At 46.0% G+C, this 17,500-nt stretch overlaps 1 protein-coding gene across 2 annotated transcripts in view; it reads left to right on the top strand.

Annotated features, from left to right (window-relative positions):
• Window positions 1–4,351: 4,351 nt before the first annotated feature.
• Window positions 4,352–17,500, top strand: part of gpc1b (glypican 1b) — a 75,650-nt gene continuing 62,501 nt past the window's right edge. Inside the window, exons 1-2 of one of the 2 annotated variants that reach the window (XM_012835345.3) lie at window positions 4,352–4,568; window positions 4,806–5,286. In XM_012835345.3, the coding sequence (XP_012690799.1) occupies window positions 5,130–5,286 (157 nt within the window). In that variant the 5' untranslated portion in view covers window positions 4,352–4,568; window positions 4,806–5,129. The other variant, XM_031560496.1, reaches the window with a different exon arrangement.

Here is a 17,500-nt window from a genome sequence, read left to right as displayed (position 1 = left end):
TTCTCCCTTTTTTGCTACACTGAAACCTGGATTTTATGTCATTGTCAGACGTGCCACTGTTGAGGCTGGATGTCTGAATCAGACATTGATGTCTCTCACTTCTAGCAGGATAGGCCACTGCTGATCGCTAAAAGCCACTGAAAAGACGACTGAGCCAAAGAGTCCCTGAAGCCTCCTCCCAGATGTCTTGCTTAGTTACGCAGATTGACGCCTTTCTAAAAAGCTGACAAATGTGCTCTGAAGGAAGATGACTCTGAAGTACTTTAATGAGTGTGTCACATTATGACTCAATTAGAGACCGTTTGAGAATATGTAGATGTGTGTAGATGTGTATTAGTAACACTGAGATCGCAGTGTGTGAATGAGGCCACGTGTATGCCAGTGACCACACCACACAGTGCATAACATGTATGTTCTTGATTCTAGTTTGCTGTGTGTGTGTGTGTGTGTGTGTGTGTGTGTGTGTGTGTGTGTGTGTGTGTGTGTGTGTGTGTGTGTGTGTGTGTGTGTGTGTGTGCAGCAGTGCAGCAGCCTTCACCTGACAGTGAGGCCAGCCACTCCCTCCGCACACACGTGCATCCACAACCCCACTGTGAAACCACAGCCAGCATCTGAAAGCAGACTTTGTGATATACAGTATTTGTGCAGTGTGCATCTATAGTGTAATATATAATAATTTACCAAATACTGAAATTCTGTTTAACCCTTTCATGTATACTTTTCAAACACTTTATTTGAAAAAGATGTGACAGATGTTCGGCATCTGAAGAGTGGTGCCGAAGTGAGCGGTGAAATGCATAGTTCAGCTGCTTCACTTCCTGTCAGATAAGCTTGCCATGACCACATGTCAACGCTTACTTTTCTCTCACTGGTGACCAAAAAGCAATCACCAGTCACACAGCGTGTGTCTTTATTTAGTACATGTTTATGTGTTTATGAACATGGGGCTATTTTTGTTAGTTTGTTGTTTATACTTGGGTAGTATTTGTATGTTTCTGTGTGCACATACAGGTTTTGTATGTGGGTCTGTTTGCAGTTTGCTTTCAAAATGCACAAAATCTCTGAGTGTGTGTGTTATAGAGGCAGAAGAAACAATGTGTGTCTGAGTACATACATGTCAAGTAAAAATGTGTGTTCAAGCACATATGTACTAATAAGAGTGTGTTTTTGTGTGTGGGATTGCTTGTGTTTGTGTGTGTCATATAGTGTACACTATTTGTGTGTGTGTGTATTGTATTGTATATAAGCGTGTGGTTAAATGTATGTGTTCTTGAGTATGTGTGTCTGTACATGTGTGTGTGTACATGTGTGTACATGTGCGTGTCTGTACATGTGTGTGTATGTGGGTTTTTGTGTGTGTGGGTTTGTGTGTCTGTGCATGTGGGTGTGTGTGTGTCTGTGTCTGTATATACATATATGTGTGTGTGTGTGTGTGTGTGTGTGTGTGTGTGTGTGTGTGTGTGTGTGTGTGTGTGTGTGTGTGTGTGTGCGTCCATGTGCGCTGTCTCTCACCCCCTGCCTCCTGCTCCTCATTAGGCCAGGGGCCTTTCATGGTCACATCCAATAAAAGTTCAAATGAGGGAGTCTGGAGAGACTGGTGAACAAGCCCTGGCTTCTGTGTGTGTGTGTGTGTGTGTGTGTGTGTGTGTGTGTGTGTGTGTGTGTGTGTGTGTGTGTTAATTGAATAATCCCCTGTGCCAAACGCTGGGCCCCGATCGCTGTCCCCCCCCCCACCACACCCCGGCTAACCTTTCGCCTCGACATGAAACCTTCCACTCATGGGGAGGGAGGCAAGCCTCTTAAAGGAGCACATAAAAATGGCCCGAAACGAGAGAGGAGGGTGAAGGAGAGAAGATTAGGGATTTTCAGTCAAGCACTTTTGACCTCAATCACAGCCTTTTTAATGCTTTTATGAGGCCTGGGTGGGTGTGGGTGTGTTTGAGTGTGTAGTGTTTGATCTCCTTCATTGTGTTCTATGTTTGACACCGCTCCCAGAGCCACATGACAGCCCATACACTCCCCACCCCCCCAAAAACAAAAAATAAAAAATATACAACAAACATGTTACAAAACAGCATCGATTGCTCGGACCGCTCAGACGGAGTTTAGTTGGACAAAGCTTCTGCTCTGGCACGATGACTGGCCACTTTCATCTGTTGTACTGCTGGTGCGTGTTCTCTCTCTCTCTCTCTCTCTCTCTCTCTCTCTCTCTGTGTGTGTGTGTGTATGGTCCTGCTATATTATATAATGACCAGTTTGTGTAAAGGTTCCATTTTTATCCCCCCTCCCTCCCCCAGTAGAGACACACAGACACAAATACACGCGCTAAAAATAAAGCACATCCAGATAGGAAAAGAGGTCTCAAAAAGAGTAACTGGAGATGAGAGTGCTAGGAAAGAACAAGCAGATAGCGTTTGGAGTGAGTCAAAGATGTTCTAATTAAAGCCCCTGGGCCTAGTCAATGCGTTAATGACACCAGGCATAAAGGGCATTGTAAACAGGCTGGGCGGACGGTTGGCCGGCTGACAGGAAGTGGCTATTTATGACTCGCTCGGCTGGGCTGAGTGTTCTGCTGTTGCCGCGGCCACCGACGAGCGGGCAGGATCATGAGTCAGCAGCCCGGGCTGCCCATCATACACCCCGATCATGTGTCCACGGCGACAGCGCTCTGTCAGAGCCTTCCAAAAGGCCAGCCTCCGCCCACACACTCACACACACACACACACACACATATGGAGCTCACCACAAACATACACACAGGCATGCTCATACACACGCACACACAGACAAGGAGCTCACCACAAACACACACAAGCATGCTCTCATGCAAGTGCACACACATACACACACACTCACACACATATATATACAGACTCACACACACCCAAACACACACTATTGTACAAACATGCAGTCTTACAGAATACACTCACACACAGGCATACTAAACATGTGCAAACATGCACAATCTAACAGAACTCTTTTTTTCACAAACACACACTCTCTCTCACACACAGACACACATACATATATTGCAAATGTACAAACACACAGTCTGACAGATTGCCCTCTCTCTGTCAAACACACAGGTATGCACCAACATGCACAACCTAAATACACACACTGACACACACTCACACAAATGACCCAATACTACACACTGAAATATGCTAAAATGCAAATTGTTTTACAACAAACATCCCCTGTTATACTGTGTACAAGTTAATTCCAAGAGGGCCACTAACTTGTCAAGGCACGTTTACAATATTTACACCCCTACCTCTAAAATGCTGTGAATGAAATTACAGTCTCGTTAAATATATAAATTGGCTCATAAATGCTGTGGGTTATTATTGAATTTGCTGTATATTCATTGGTGTGGTTTGTAACAAGTTATATGTAAGATCCATGCTGTTTTCTGAAAACTATGCTATGAGGGAACCAATGCTGCTTTTTGGCTGAATTAAAGAACACCAAAGCTCGTTTTTATGCCTTTTAATTGTTTTCTGTTATATTTTACAACCATGCCTATGCACATTATACCCTTACATTCGTTACCTCAACATTTCATCATCTTTTGCTTTGGTTTTGGGTTACCAGTGTGATATTTCTATAAATAAACAGTTAGAAATACATATTAGACCAAATCTGTTACACATTTGAGTTTTAAGTTTAATACTTTCTTTAAAAAGATACTGTTTTGCACTCTAAGTCCTTGACTCACACCCTGTCTGTGAGCTGAGTGATTAGCAAATGACTGAAAACAGGGAGCCTGCTTAGGGAGGGAGAGGTGATGGATGTCAAACAAGTGGAAACTTGCATAATGTTTCAATGTGACTCTAAATGCCATTGGCGAGGAACAAGGCCACATGCAGGCCACAGGGAGATCAAAGTGGGAAAACACACAAGCCTGGAGTGGTTCAACTATCGAAATGTTATAATCAGTTTTTACTTGACGAGTTTTTAATACATTTTGTGTTATTCATTGAGTTATTGATTACCCCCCCCCCCCCCCCCCAAAAAGCAAACACATCTCAGTAAAAAAAATGTACAGAAACGACCGAGGCCTGGTTCCACATTGAACAGATTTTTATACCTCAACCCAAAATGTAGATTAGAACACTGGCCTTCAGTAATTATTAAAATAAAATAAAACATCTCTCACCTTGTTCATTTTCTGCCTGTCTGTCATAGGCTAGACAGGTGTTTAATGCTTTTATGAGTGACTAAGCAAATATGTTTACATCAAAACCTTCCTCAAAAGTCGGATTCCCCTCCGGATCCCCTCATAAACACCAGGTTTTTTTTAAGACCCGCGAGAGTGGAGTATCAGTCAGTATAATATCAACGAGACAGCTCTGAGGGCCGTTGACCGATCCCTGGGGGAAATAAAATCTTTCTCTATTGGCTAAGTCGCAGATTTGATGCAACATCCTGTGGGGAAGCTTCACGGCAGACGCGCAGTCTGAGCACAAAGTCGGTGCCCTGCAGATGGTGCTTTCTCGCCTTTTCCTCTCCGCCTCATTCGTTCTAGCGGGAGTGCAGGGGCAGCATCTCCGCATCTAACAGTAAGCTGTGTTCCCGCTGCAAACGCTTGCCGCGTTGGAGCAAACAGCACCAACGCGTCTCTAGGCTACACTCTACCACTTGTCGGGCTTTCCTTTCCGGGGCTATCATTAACATTTTATCCTCTAGTCTGCTTTTTTCCGTCTTGTTAGTATGCGAGTTTTCTAGTTTGTGTTTTGCATTGTGATATGTGATGACCAGAATTCTTCAACTTGTAACTGTTGTCATTTTGTCTTTAGGTTCAAGAAACATCAGTACAATATCCCGACTGTGATTGCCAAGTTTCATCCACTGGTTACCGCAGTCTTGAATAGAGCGGTCCCGGGAAGATTTGTCAGCGTGCACTTTAATTTCCCTGAATATTTCCGCCGAGCCAACCTGTCAAATAAAGCTGACATTAACAACAGAGGACTCGCTATTGCGCTCACAACCTCGGAGCTTAATCACGGATAGCATCGAACGGATAGCGGTGTTGGATGTGTTTCGCATGACAGGACTTCGCTAATTTCACAACACCTTGCTGCAGGATTTGCACTTCGCTGTGCTGTGCTTACCTATTAAGAATGGGGATCACCGTGGTTTTTGTCCTGTGCGTCCTCACCATGCCGGTTTTCGGTGCCGGGAACACGGTTCCTAAACCCAGGAGTTGTACAGATGTCAAGCAGTTCTACGCCGGCAAGGGTTTCAGTGTAACCGGACTGCCACAGACCGAAATCTCCGGTAAGTGCAACTTTGCTAATTGGCCTATCTGTCGACTCAACAAGGCTTTTAAAAAAAACACATTCATAGCTTCCAGTTTCTTTTCATGATAATCTGGATTTTTACATTTTTTTAATTTTTTAATTAGTTAGTCATTCTAATATAATGAACCTGACGACTTTGCATAGGTCTACTACAAATGTAAATACAATGTTTGTTGGCTTTTTTTTTTATTGACTAGACTTTTTGTGTTGCGGGTCTGTGAAAGTAGCCTGATTTATGCTATGCGTTTGTCAGAACACTATTTCAGTACCTTAAACTCTGCACATCTCAAGGATATTATCTTCAGTGTTTTCTTACGAATAGAATGACTGAAGACTAGAACAGTCACAAAAGGGTAGAAAACATTGTAATGCTGTTAACACAACCCGCAGTCTACTTCAGCTTGTCCGATGATTGTTGTTTACTGTGCTAAGACGCGCGTTGAAGTGTCAGTTGGCCATGACAGGGCCGCTATTCATTTCTGAAGCCGGGTAGAACAACTGCGAGACACCGTCAGGTCTTTTGATCTCTCCTTGTGACAGCTCAGAGATGAGGTGGAGCATGCAGAGCCTGCCCGGGCTGATGTCACTGTCTGTTTTTCATAGACATGGTCGCAAATAAGGATTTACTGAAGATTACACGCATGCCTGCCTTGTAATTCTGTGGTTCATCTGATATGATACCTCATCGTAGGTTTTTGGGTTCATAGAAAGATGAATGTGACTCAAGTTCAAGAGACCTCAGTCTCTCGGCAGAGTTTCTATTCCAGTCAGGAAAATAATGTCTTTGTAAGGGCCATATGATGGTTAGTTGTAAGTCCACTGTTGTCAAAGTTGAGAGTTGAAATTCATTCGTTAATGTCATACATCTGATTAATTTTGGCTAGCGTAAGCTAACCAGCTTTGCTATTCAGCATGAAATGTAAGGGTTTCATCATTATCTCACTGCGTTCGAAGCACTTAAAATTGAGAAGTTCACGCTCAACTTAATTAGCAACGTTAAACAGTGCCATTTTGTACCATTTTAAACTTGGCTCCAAAGTGAGAATCTCTCTACCAGCCAGGGTTGTGACATTCGAAGGCAAAACGAAGGGTTTTATAACATTACAAGAGGAAGTAAAATACAATTACTCTGGAATCCCAATGTGGTGCAAATATGGTGCTTATAACTATATATCAAAGTGGCAGAAAGCGCACTGTACCATAGTGACACATTTTAATCAGACTGATTAACTGTGCAGCATAAATCAATCATTGGCATTAACGTCGCAGCGAGACTTCTTTATGACCCCTACTCCTCTAAACGTCTTTAACAGGAGCTGTTAAACAAATGGGCCCCGATATGACAGCTTGAACGGCAATTTCTGCATTCTTGCACAGCCCATGCTAAGCTATAATTTGAGGTCAGAAGGGGTATATTTCTGAGCTTTCCGAAAGTACAGTGTTGGCAAAGATGCCCTTCCGTGTTTCCATTCGAAGCAGATGACATACATACCTCTTCATGCATACAATCGTGGACCTGTGCTGTTTCGAGTCCTATGAAAGTTGGATGATTTTTGTGGGCTAAACATGAGAGGATGGGCCTTTTGTGTGTGTGTGTGTTTGGGGTGGATGACCTCAGGCTGAGGACTCTTCCACTGTGGGAAGGTCTGTGCGCTGTCTGCCTCTCCCCCTCCTTGCGCTACTGCTGGTGGGGGAGTTTGCCCATGCCGTCCCGGGGCAGAATGCAGAATTCGTTAGAACGATGATCTCCCGGGTCCTCTCCATCTCGCAGATAGGAGTGGTGAGTGGGTGTTGCCTACAGACAGAAGAGAATGATGTGGATCCGAACTCCGTGCCTCATGCTAATGTGAAGAGATAAACGCAGCCTATGAGATACACGCAGTAGGAGCTGGCCGCTTTTTACAAACTCATCTGTATTTTTCATTCAAAACATCAAAAAGACATTGCTTTTTCAAATGGGTTCTATTACCTGGGCTTTATAAAGAGCCAACGACATTTAACAGAAAGCTGTCTATGTTAACTTCCTGCTAATCTGTCGAGATTGACAGGTGTTTCATGTTTTCATGTTAAAGACGAACTATATTGTACAGTCTATTATCCTGTCATGGTAATATTATGTTAGCCTACATATGCCCAGCAAAGACTGAGCACAGACACTTGACCTCTTTGAACCCTAACAAAGAAGGACAGCACCCCCTAGCACACAGGCACAGTATTGGTTTCAGAGTGTTGAGCTGGTGAGGATAAGGTCCAGGCACTGCTATGGAGAGCTTGACATTCAAGTGCCAATTAGCTCATTGACATGCACAGGCGGCAGTGGTGGCAGAGTTTCCTCAGGTCCTAATGAGGGATGCTTCTGAAGGCACTTGTGGCCTTAAGTTGTAGCACCAGACCGCGGCCTCTCATAGCCTACTGACGGCAACATGTTGTGCTTTCTGCTTATAGAAACATTAGCATCCGAGCAGCTTGACTGATAAAGGGGGGCGCTTGTCCGTTTGTGTTAAGCTGTTAAGTTTTTTCTCTCTCTCTTTTCTTCCTTCTCATTGATGTCCTGGCTGTGTGGGACTAACTTGCAGATGATTACCACATATTGACTTTTTAAGTGGAGTCAGTTTATTGAGGCGTGTGCAGCTAGAGAGGCATGCTTATTTAGCAGCAGCCTTGATCACCTCACAGGAGGAAACACTTTTTTGGAATTCATTACCATGACACTCCTTTTGGCAGGAAGGGAAGCCTCTGACCAAGATTTATCCTTTACCCACTCACCTCTGTTGTCATGGGATGTCTGTCGGCCTATGCCTTTGTGTATGCATTTATGTGTGTGTGTTTGTATGTGTGTGTGCGTGGGTGTCTTATGCATGTATGCATCTGGTGTGCCTATATACGGTATCCGCCCCCAGTTTGTTCATAGCTTCAAACACACCCATTAATTCATCTGTGTGTTAAAGTATGCGTTTGTTCTCTTTGCATACGCACAGCCTGCATGGAACATCTTTCTTGCTTTTCTTTTTTTTAACTCTAAATGCTGATGCGGTAGAAAGCCCCTTGAAACATTAAGCCGTAATCGGCCTTCGGGAGTGGAGCATGAAACAGACCACATCAACAGCGTTTGATGTCTTCTGTGGAGGAAGACGTCTGCCTATGAAGCCATGTGCTGTGCTCAACATTGATATGTGTGAGTGTCTGTGAGTGTATGTGTGTGCGTGTATGTTGGGGGGGGGGGGGGATAACATTGTGGAGGTCAACAGATATCTTTTGCCCTTATCTGTTTTCTTCACGTTCCTCTTTGTCAAACGGCTCTTCAGGAGGACTAACAGGCACTTGGAGGGGAAGCGCTTGAGCACGTCACGCCACTCCACGTTGCGTCACGTCACACACAATATCCCCTGAGCTTTGTTTCCATTTCAGTCGCTGCCGTCCCATCTATGCAGTTAATTCTCTTCAGAAGGCTGTTTGCAGAGTTCACTCAAGCTGGCACCTTTCTTTATTGCCAACCTGGGTCTTCACTTTCAAATGTCAGCGTGCCTGCAGGCTGCCAGGCAACACTGCACTGCTGCTTGTCTTTGGCGCATCTGTCAAACGTGGACCTATAGCTACTTACAGTCACGACCACCATGCCAAATCACAGAATTTCTTCAGTCAGTAAGGCTGCTGTCAAGAACAGAGTAACCCTTCTGGTTTTGGTTTGATTGATTGTCAGACTTTTTTTTATCAAAACTCTTAAGGAAACTACTGTCGATGCAGGTATGGAGCTAGCATAGCCATGTGCACTTTGCTTTTGTACATGTCTTTGCCCTGAACTCTTCTACTCATGGTCCAGTTAACAGACATCTCTGATAAGTGAGATATGAACACCTCTGAAATGTGCGGCGTCTCATCCTTGTGTTCCTCGCGTTCCAGAGACTTCCTTTCCTTTGTGGCAGGTCCCAACGTAACCTCAAACGTTGGACTTGGCTTGTGAATAGTCCTGCTCTTTCTGCTCCTCCTCTTCCTGCTCCTCTTCCTCTTGATTGATGCTGTGCTGCAGTGGCCGTGAAGAGGCACGCAGGAGTGCGAGTGGTTTTAGAGAGACTCCCTCCTCGAGGGGGGAGAGCTGACATTGGTCAAGGTGACCTTGGCTCCAGGAGCTGTGGCTGATTGATATCCTTGTGTGTGTGACAGCCTTCAGGGCTGACTTGCAGCCCCCCCCCCCCCCAAAATAACTAGTGTAATGTTTCAGAGAGAGAGAGAGAGAGAGAGAGAATGAAGAAAGAGATGGAGCAGGAGCCGCAGGAGGAGGAGGAGGAGGACGAGGAGAAGTGAGCAGGGAGGACATAGTCGATGTCTGTGTGAGGAAATGAAAAAACAAATGGGAAGAGGGAAAACAGCGAGAGAGAGAAAGAGGGAGAGAGGGAGAGTGTGTGTACCATATCGGCAGGACCGTGCATCAGGCTGGCTTTTGTATGGATTTAAAGGGATTTGCAGTGTGATTTGATCAATCAGTGGCAGCTGACAGGATGACGGAGGAGGTGGAGCCCAGATTTCTCCCCAGCCATCAATATTTACAGAGGCTTCAGAGGTTTAAGTGCCCCCCCACAACCCCAACCCCTCAACACCCACCCCAACACCCACCCCCTGGACCCCGCCCCACCTCTTTCCTCCCAGTTCCATCTCACCCCAGCTTTCCCTTAGTGTACACACCCTCTCATCGAATATAGAAGAGTCAGATGGATCTTTGCAACAGTAGCACATGGAAAAACAGCGCTCACTATACATAGATGATATAGGCAGTACATCCAGGCAGTGACAAAAAAGGAAATGGGTTTGATAAACTGACAGAGCCAGCTTTAGCATCATCACTGTGTGTTTTTTGTTATTAAAAATAGTCACGTTTTATGACATGAACCGTTTTTCTTTCTAATCTGATGTAGCCTTCTCTGATAATATGTCCCTTGGAGAATTGACGGAGTCTGTGTGTATATATGTTAGTCTAGATACAGACTTCCTCTCCTTCTTTGTTCTCTCCACTAATGGGCTGACAAACTCTGGTAATTAGGTCTCTTCAGGCACACAGATGTTCTATTTTCTCCTCAGAGACTGCACTGTTAGTGTGGAGTCAGTGTGTGTGCATGTGTGTGCCTGTGTGTGTGCGTGTGTGAGAGAGAGGTGTATGTTATGTAGTGGTAGGGGGTCGTTGGCTGACGAAGCACCGAGCAGTTCCTACTGCTCTCCATAGACATCTCATCATGAAACAGCAATTTAAAACTTTAACTTTCTTTCTTGTTCTTTCTTTCAGTCATTTTCTTTCTATCCACCTCCTCTCTGGTCCCCACACACACTGTGACGGTACCCTACCTGAGCTTTCTGTCTGCTGACGCAGTTTCCGTGGTGTCTACTGACAGAGTCAGCCAAACTGAGTGTGTGTGTGTGTGTGTGTGTGTGTGTGTGTGTGTGAGGGTGTGTGTGTGGTGCCCATATGTGGTAAATTCCTCACTGGAGCGTTCTCACAGACACACACACATGCACACACTCTGCTCAGACCCAGATTATGTGTCCCACGTTTGAGAATAGTCATTTACGGTGGTTTCTGCAAAGCCATCGCTAGCCTCTGTCTTTCCTCTGCGACCGCTCCCATTTTTAACGGCTATTTTTAACCCCAACACTCCAATAAAAAAAGGAAAGAGAGAGAGAGAGAGAGAGAGAGAGAGAGAGAGAGAGAGAGAGAGAGAGGGAGGGAAAATTTGCCCTGGGTAGGTCCTGCACGTCACCAGCCTGCAGGGACTTCATCAACCTAGGGTTTTCTTCAGAAAGAGAGGAGAGAGAGAGAGAAGAAGGTGAAGTAAGGAGAGATGAGAGGAGAAACAATTTGAGGGAGTTGTGGAGAAGAGGGAGGAAACAGGGGAAGAGGGAGAGAGGAAAGTTGAGAGAACGACTGTGGAGAAAGCGGAGGAGGAGGAGGTGGAGAAGTGGGTGGGGGTGGCGATGAAGCTGCTGTGAGGCCTTTGAATCCCTATTTGCCGAGTTTGCTTTTTATAGTTTGTGTGCTGTTGGCTTGATGCTGCTGCTAACAGCTTCGGCATAACCTCAGGAGGCCTCTCTGCAAGCCTCTTAACTAGAGCGGCTGAGGACAGAGAAACATGCATATACATACACACTTGTGCAGTTGGCCACTGTATATGTTTGTGTTTGCTTGGTTTTTACTTGTCAAATTTCAGAAATACTTTGGCTGCACAAAAGGCTTTAGTCATGGCTGTGAAGTGCATTTGAATTGAATCGGACTGAATTGACCTGAACTGAGAGGACAGAGGGAGAGACAGTCACAGACTCTACAGAGAGTAGAGACAGAAAGAGAGAAAGAGAGTTTCCCAGAGGTCTAGAAGGAGGCTGTTTAGTTGAGGGGTGTTTGGGTTAGTCTGGTTGGAGACCAGCTGTTAGGAGGTAAGCGCGGCATCTGAACACGTTTTCTGGAAAGATCTGATGCAACACAGGCCCAGGCCTCATGTGATGATTACAGGCTACTTACACCAACCCTGGCAGCTCAAAAACCAAAAAGAGGGATGTACTGTATGCGCTTTCTCTCTTTTTTTATCCCCCTCTCTCCTTTCCTCTCTCTCCCTCTTTGACTCCATCTCTCTTTTTTCTCCCTCCCTCAAACGTTGCTGCTGCTTTTGAAGTCCCAACAGTAGCTTAGTGGCTGACTGTAGAAGAAGAATTGAATGCTGGATCATTTCTTTTTTCCTCATCTCACTGTAAACTTGACTCTATTATGTCTATTGTGGCTGTCCGCTGGTTGCGCCTGTTCTTGAGGTATACATACTGTAGCATGAAACAATGGGATGCTTCACACTGCAGAGCTACCTGTGGGTTAGTGGAGCTTTGTAGAGCTGTGTGGAACTCTAGTGCTGAGTGTCCCAGCCTGTGTTAGCGTTCAGAGTGTGCAGAACCAGCCCTGGGAGGCCCGAGCACACGCACGGCTCTGGCGCATAGAGGAAGGAACGGCATAGATACAGCCTCCACCACAGAGACGGCTGTGTTCAAGAGCCAGAAAAGCCTCACCCTCTTTTTCGCTTTCTTTCTCTTTGTCTCTCTCACTTTCTCTTTCCTTCTTCATTTGACCTTCTTTTTCGGTTTATCCTCTTCTTCCCTTCTTCCCTGTTATTTATGCTCTGTTATATACCCATCCTCTTCTTCTCTCGTTCTTTTTTTCTTTCTATCTCTTTGTCTCTGTTTTTCTCTCTCTCTCTCTCTCTTTCTGAGTGGAAATGTAATGACTGTAAAGTGGTGACCTGTGTTTATGGCTTAATGTTGTTATGTGAGGCATATTGATGATGATGATGATGATGATGACAAGGATGATGATGAAGAGGCAGATTAATGTTCCATATGACTCCTGTGTCTCCTTCCCATTAGCACGTTGCTGGGATGTTGTTACTGAGCACACATCCAAATAGCACATCCCTTACAGCCTCAAGGATCCCTCATACTCCCCCCCGCCTCCAGCCTCTCGCTCCCTGCATCTACACCCCCACCCCCCACACTTTTGTGCCAGGGGGCCTCCCAGTCCAAACAGGCTTCCCCCGGTGACATTTACCCTGGTGTATTCCCCCGGTGACATTTACCCTGGTGTATTTGCAGTCGTTATGCTGGTGGTGGTGGCGGGGGTGGTGGTGTGAGTTGGTGACATGGTTTTCGAGGGCGCTTTATTGACGCGTGGTGTGCAGTGATGAGATGAGCTGTGATTGATTTATAAGCTGCCATCTGACGGCCCGGCCCGGCCTGATCCGTGTCCAGTGACAGTGCTCCAGATGACCTGCAGCAGGCTGGTTGTTTGGCTTCTCTCTCTCTAATAGTGTGATGGTGTGTGCTGGAGCATTAAAGGGAGGCTTGGGAGAGGGTGGTTCTGCTGTAACTCCACCTGCTCTACTTACGAGCTGCTTGGATGAGGTCAACATTGAGAGGAGAAGCAAATCCATCAACACTGGTGGTTGAAAAGCTGTCAGAATTCATTGAAATGTAAAAGTTGAGTAAAATCCGAGGCTGGATTTTCCACATATTTTGACGATGAACAGTGGCTTGCGGAGGCTGCTCTTCATCGATGGCGTGAGGTGGAGTATAGACGGGGAGATGTGTGAGACACCTGCAGTAACGGGACAAGGACAGACGTTTAGGACACCATCAAGCGCTGGAGCTGACTAATTGCAGCGAGCCGTAATCACTGATGCGCTCTGGTGACCGCCTCTGAGCCGTACTGGGCTTATGCTCTGGTTTCTCTGGGTGTCTCTTCTCTCTTTCTTCTCTCCCGCTATCTCCTCCTCCTCTGTCTCTGTGTGGTTCATCAGTAATATTTGTATCTCTGTCTCTCCCCTCTCTTCCTCTTTCTGTTTCTCTTTCTCCTCTTCACTCCCTCCCTCCCCTTCCCTCTGTCTGTGTCAGTCTCATCAGTGAGTATTTTTATTTCCCTCTTTCTCTCCCTGGTCTGTCTGTCCTTATTTCTCCACAAGGTTGGAGGTGAGCATTAATATTCTGCTGAGGCCGTGAGTGGGCATTAACTTTTCATTTAGATTTTAGATTGCATGCAAGTGTGTGTATGTGTGTGTGTGTGTGTGTGTGTGTGTGTGTGTGTGTGTGTGTGTGTGTGTGTGTGTGTGTGTGTGTGTGTGCACGTGTGTGTGTGTGTGTGTGTGTGTGTGTGTGTGTGTGTGTGTGTTTGTGCTCATGCATGTGTGTGTCTATGTGGGTAGGGTGTGGGGATTTGGTTAGGTCAGGGTAACAGTTCATTTTTGGACTCAAATGAGTTGCACAGAATGCGAAGGACAATCTGTGAGACCAAGACATGCTTTCTCAGAGACAGAGAGTCCAAAAAAGGAGACAATGAGATATAGATGGAGGATGTCACATCCCATGGATTTATCCCCCCTGATTATTGACACAATTCAACCCCTTGTTACGGAGGGATTACAGAGACAAATTGGCTGGTAATTGTTTTTACTGGAACTAACTCTCATAAGAGCCAGAGGAGGGGTGAGCTCACCCAGGCGAGCAGCTTGTACTTGAGTGAGTGTGGTGTCTCCCTGGGAGGACACCTAAACCCCCAGCTCCCCCCCCCATTGCTCCTCCAGCTTTCAAAAGCCTCACTGCACACAAGATTGGGAAGCTGCGCATCAATAATTGATGGTTTGAGTGCGTTATCGCTCGCAAGGTGATTTACAAATCATAATTAACGTCCCCCAAGGAGGTCATATTTTTGTAGGAAAATAGTAAAAGAAAAAGGTTTGCCCAATTTAGCACTGATTTGTTATAGCTATCCTGAAACGGCACGCTGAAAATGTTCCTTGGCATTCATCATGTGTATTCTATATTTCAAAAGGAACCAGGATGTGTGTGTGTGTGTGTGTGCAGGTATGCGTATAGGTGTGTATGTGTGTGTGTGTGTGTGTGTGTGCATGTGTGTGAGAGAGTGAGTGTCTGTTTTTTGACAGCCAAGCCTACAACAAAGTGCTTGGTTCCCCTCATGAGGGAGAGCCTGGACCAGAGATCTATTTTCAGTTGCGCTAAAAGGACAGAACACAACAGTGTGTGATCCCCAGTCAGCGTCTCCCTAGACATACAATCTCAGCCGCCAGCCAGACCAATGTGTGTCTGTGTGTGTGTGTCTCTGTGTGTGTGTTTATGTACAGTTCATGCTTGTGTGTGAGTCTGTGCTGGTGTTTGTGTATGTGTGTGTGAGTCTGTGCTGGTGTGTGTGTATGTGTGTGTGAGTCTGTGCTAGTGTGTGTGTATGTGTGTGAGAGTCTGTGCTGGTGTGTGTGTGTGTGTGTGAGAGTCTGTGCTGGTGCGTGTGTGTGTGCTGGGCTGGTGATGGGGTGGGGTGAGGGGGTGGGTTCATGTAAAGAAAATGCATTAATTCTCTCTCTTCTCTCTCTCTGTCTCTACCCCCCCCCCTCTCTCCTTCCCCCTCCTCCTCTCGCTCTCTCTCTCTCTCTCTCTCTCTCTCCTTCTCAGTTGTCCTCTTCTATGCTGGCCTGTTGAGACCTCGCTCATGAATATTTCAGAGCTCTGAAACGAGCTGTGGTTTTGTGTGGCGCGGGAGGTTTATGCGTGTATGTGCACACACTTTCACATGCGTGTGTGTGCATGTCTCTTGGTGGCTGATATGAAGAGTGTGTGATTCTGTCTGAGTCCATGGCTCTGTGTATATGTGTGTGTGTGTGTGTGTGTGTGTGTGTTCCGGTGTTCAGCTCCTGCAGCCCCTTCAACTCCTCTGTAGTATATCCTACAGTATATACATTAAATGTATATATTTTGTACGTATTTATTATCTGCATAAAATTTGAGCAGTTTTGTTGAGGTTTTGCACATGAAAAGAGCATATATGTGTGTGTGTGTGTGTGTGTGTGTGAGAGTGTAGAAGTACGTGTGTGTGTGTGTGTGTGTGTGTGTGTGTGTGTGTGTGTGTGTGTGTTTGTGTGTGTGTGTGTGTGTGTGTGTGTGTGTGTGTGTGTGTGTGTGTGTGTGTGTGTGTGTGTGTGTGAGAGAGTATGGCTTTTGTGTCTTGGGTTTGGGGCTGGTTCTGCTCTGCTCTGCAGCAGGGACCGGAGGTTTGTTAAAAGCCCATAGCTGTAAATCTTGCATGCTCTGCGCGGTGCCTCCCTCCCCCTACAACACGATCCCATTGCACATTTAAGGAGACCTGGGTTTCTAGACCGCCTGCACTCGTTCCTCAAATACCTCTTCTCTCTCTCTCTCTTACTTTATCTCTCTCTCCTTACTCTTTTTTTTCTTCCTCTCGGTCTGTATCTTCTTTCCTCCAAGTGCTCTCCTCACCACGTCTTCCTCTCTAACCCCCCCCCCCCCCCCCCATCTTTATGGTTTCCACTTCCTGCTGACTAGCTCGGACTGTCAGATAATACACAGTGTAGTATCCTTTGCAGTCTCCCCCACTTGTTTCTTTGAAATGAAATAGTGTTTCTGATGTTACTGATGTTTTGATGATGTGCCACATCGAGTTGCGTTTTGCTATGATTCCCAAGGTGCATGGTATGTGTGGATGTCACGTGTGGATGTATTGGTGGTTGTTGCAGGCATACAGTAGATGTTGTGTATGTATATATATGTGTGTGTACGTGCGTATGTGTGTGTGTGTGTGTGTGTGTGTGTGTGTGTGTGTGTGTGTGTGTGTGTGTGTGTGTATGTCTGTGTGTGTCTGTCTGTGTGTGTGTTGTGTATGGATGGCTCTTCGGGTGGCACAGCACCACAAATTGTGGGTGGAGAGCGGAAGCTCCGTCAGCACGCAGGTTGATGACGTGGGATTGGTGCAAAATGGAGAAATCCACTACCACACATGCATTAGTTAATCTTCTCTAAAGCGGCCCTCTCCTTTCCTCTCCTCTCCTTTTTTTTCCTCTCCTCTCCTCTCCTCTTCTCCCTCACTCCACTCTTATTTCCTCTATAGGTTCCCTGATGCACACATGTGAAGCACGTCTTAAATTTACCCCCTACCCCCCACCTCACCTCATATACCCCTGCCCCACGTTCAGCGTGTAAATTGAATTTGTCTCGGGCTGTAAAACAAGGTTGCCCCCAGCACTGTCCGCGGCCCGTGGCATCACTCAAGCAAATTGAATTGCAAATCCGTGCGGGGTGGCGGAGGAGAGCCAAGACGGATGGGCCTGGGAGGTGACTAAGTGCTGCTGACATACGCTCATGATAGCAGGGTGTGAAGGTGTGTGTGTGTGTGAGTGTGTGTGTGTTTATTTGTGTGTGTGTGTGTGTCTTGCTTTTTGTTCATGTGCATGTGGCCTTACTTTACCCCACCTCTGTTTTTAACCGAATAGGAATTCACACACACACACACGCATACTCACACTCACACACGCACACGCCGAACACACACACACACACACACACACACACACACACACACACACACACACACACACACACACACACACACACACACACACACACACACGCACAAACACAAACACACACATACACACACACAAACACACACACACAGACACACCAGCCCAATATCTGTTGCCTCATTAACAAGCCCAATTTACTTCAGTACACAGTGAAACACTGTTATGTTTTCCTAGGGAAATGCACTCGCCCATCAGTAGGCCTGCTTTCTGTGCATTTTAAGGTAATTATTGGCTCATAGTTTTGGTCCACGGTAAATTATGTCGCAATTTAATTGCCTAACAGTG

The sequence above is a fragment of the Clupea harengus genome, chromosome 22 (genome assembly GCF_900700415.2).
Source record: "Clupea harengus chromosome 22, Ch_v2.0.2, whole genome shotgun sequence".
NCBI lineage: Eukaryota > Metazoa > Chordata > Actinopteri > Clupeiformes > Clupeidae > Clupea > Clupea harengus.
This window is presented reverse-complemented; position numbering and strand designations above follow the sequence as displayed.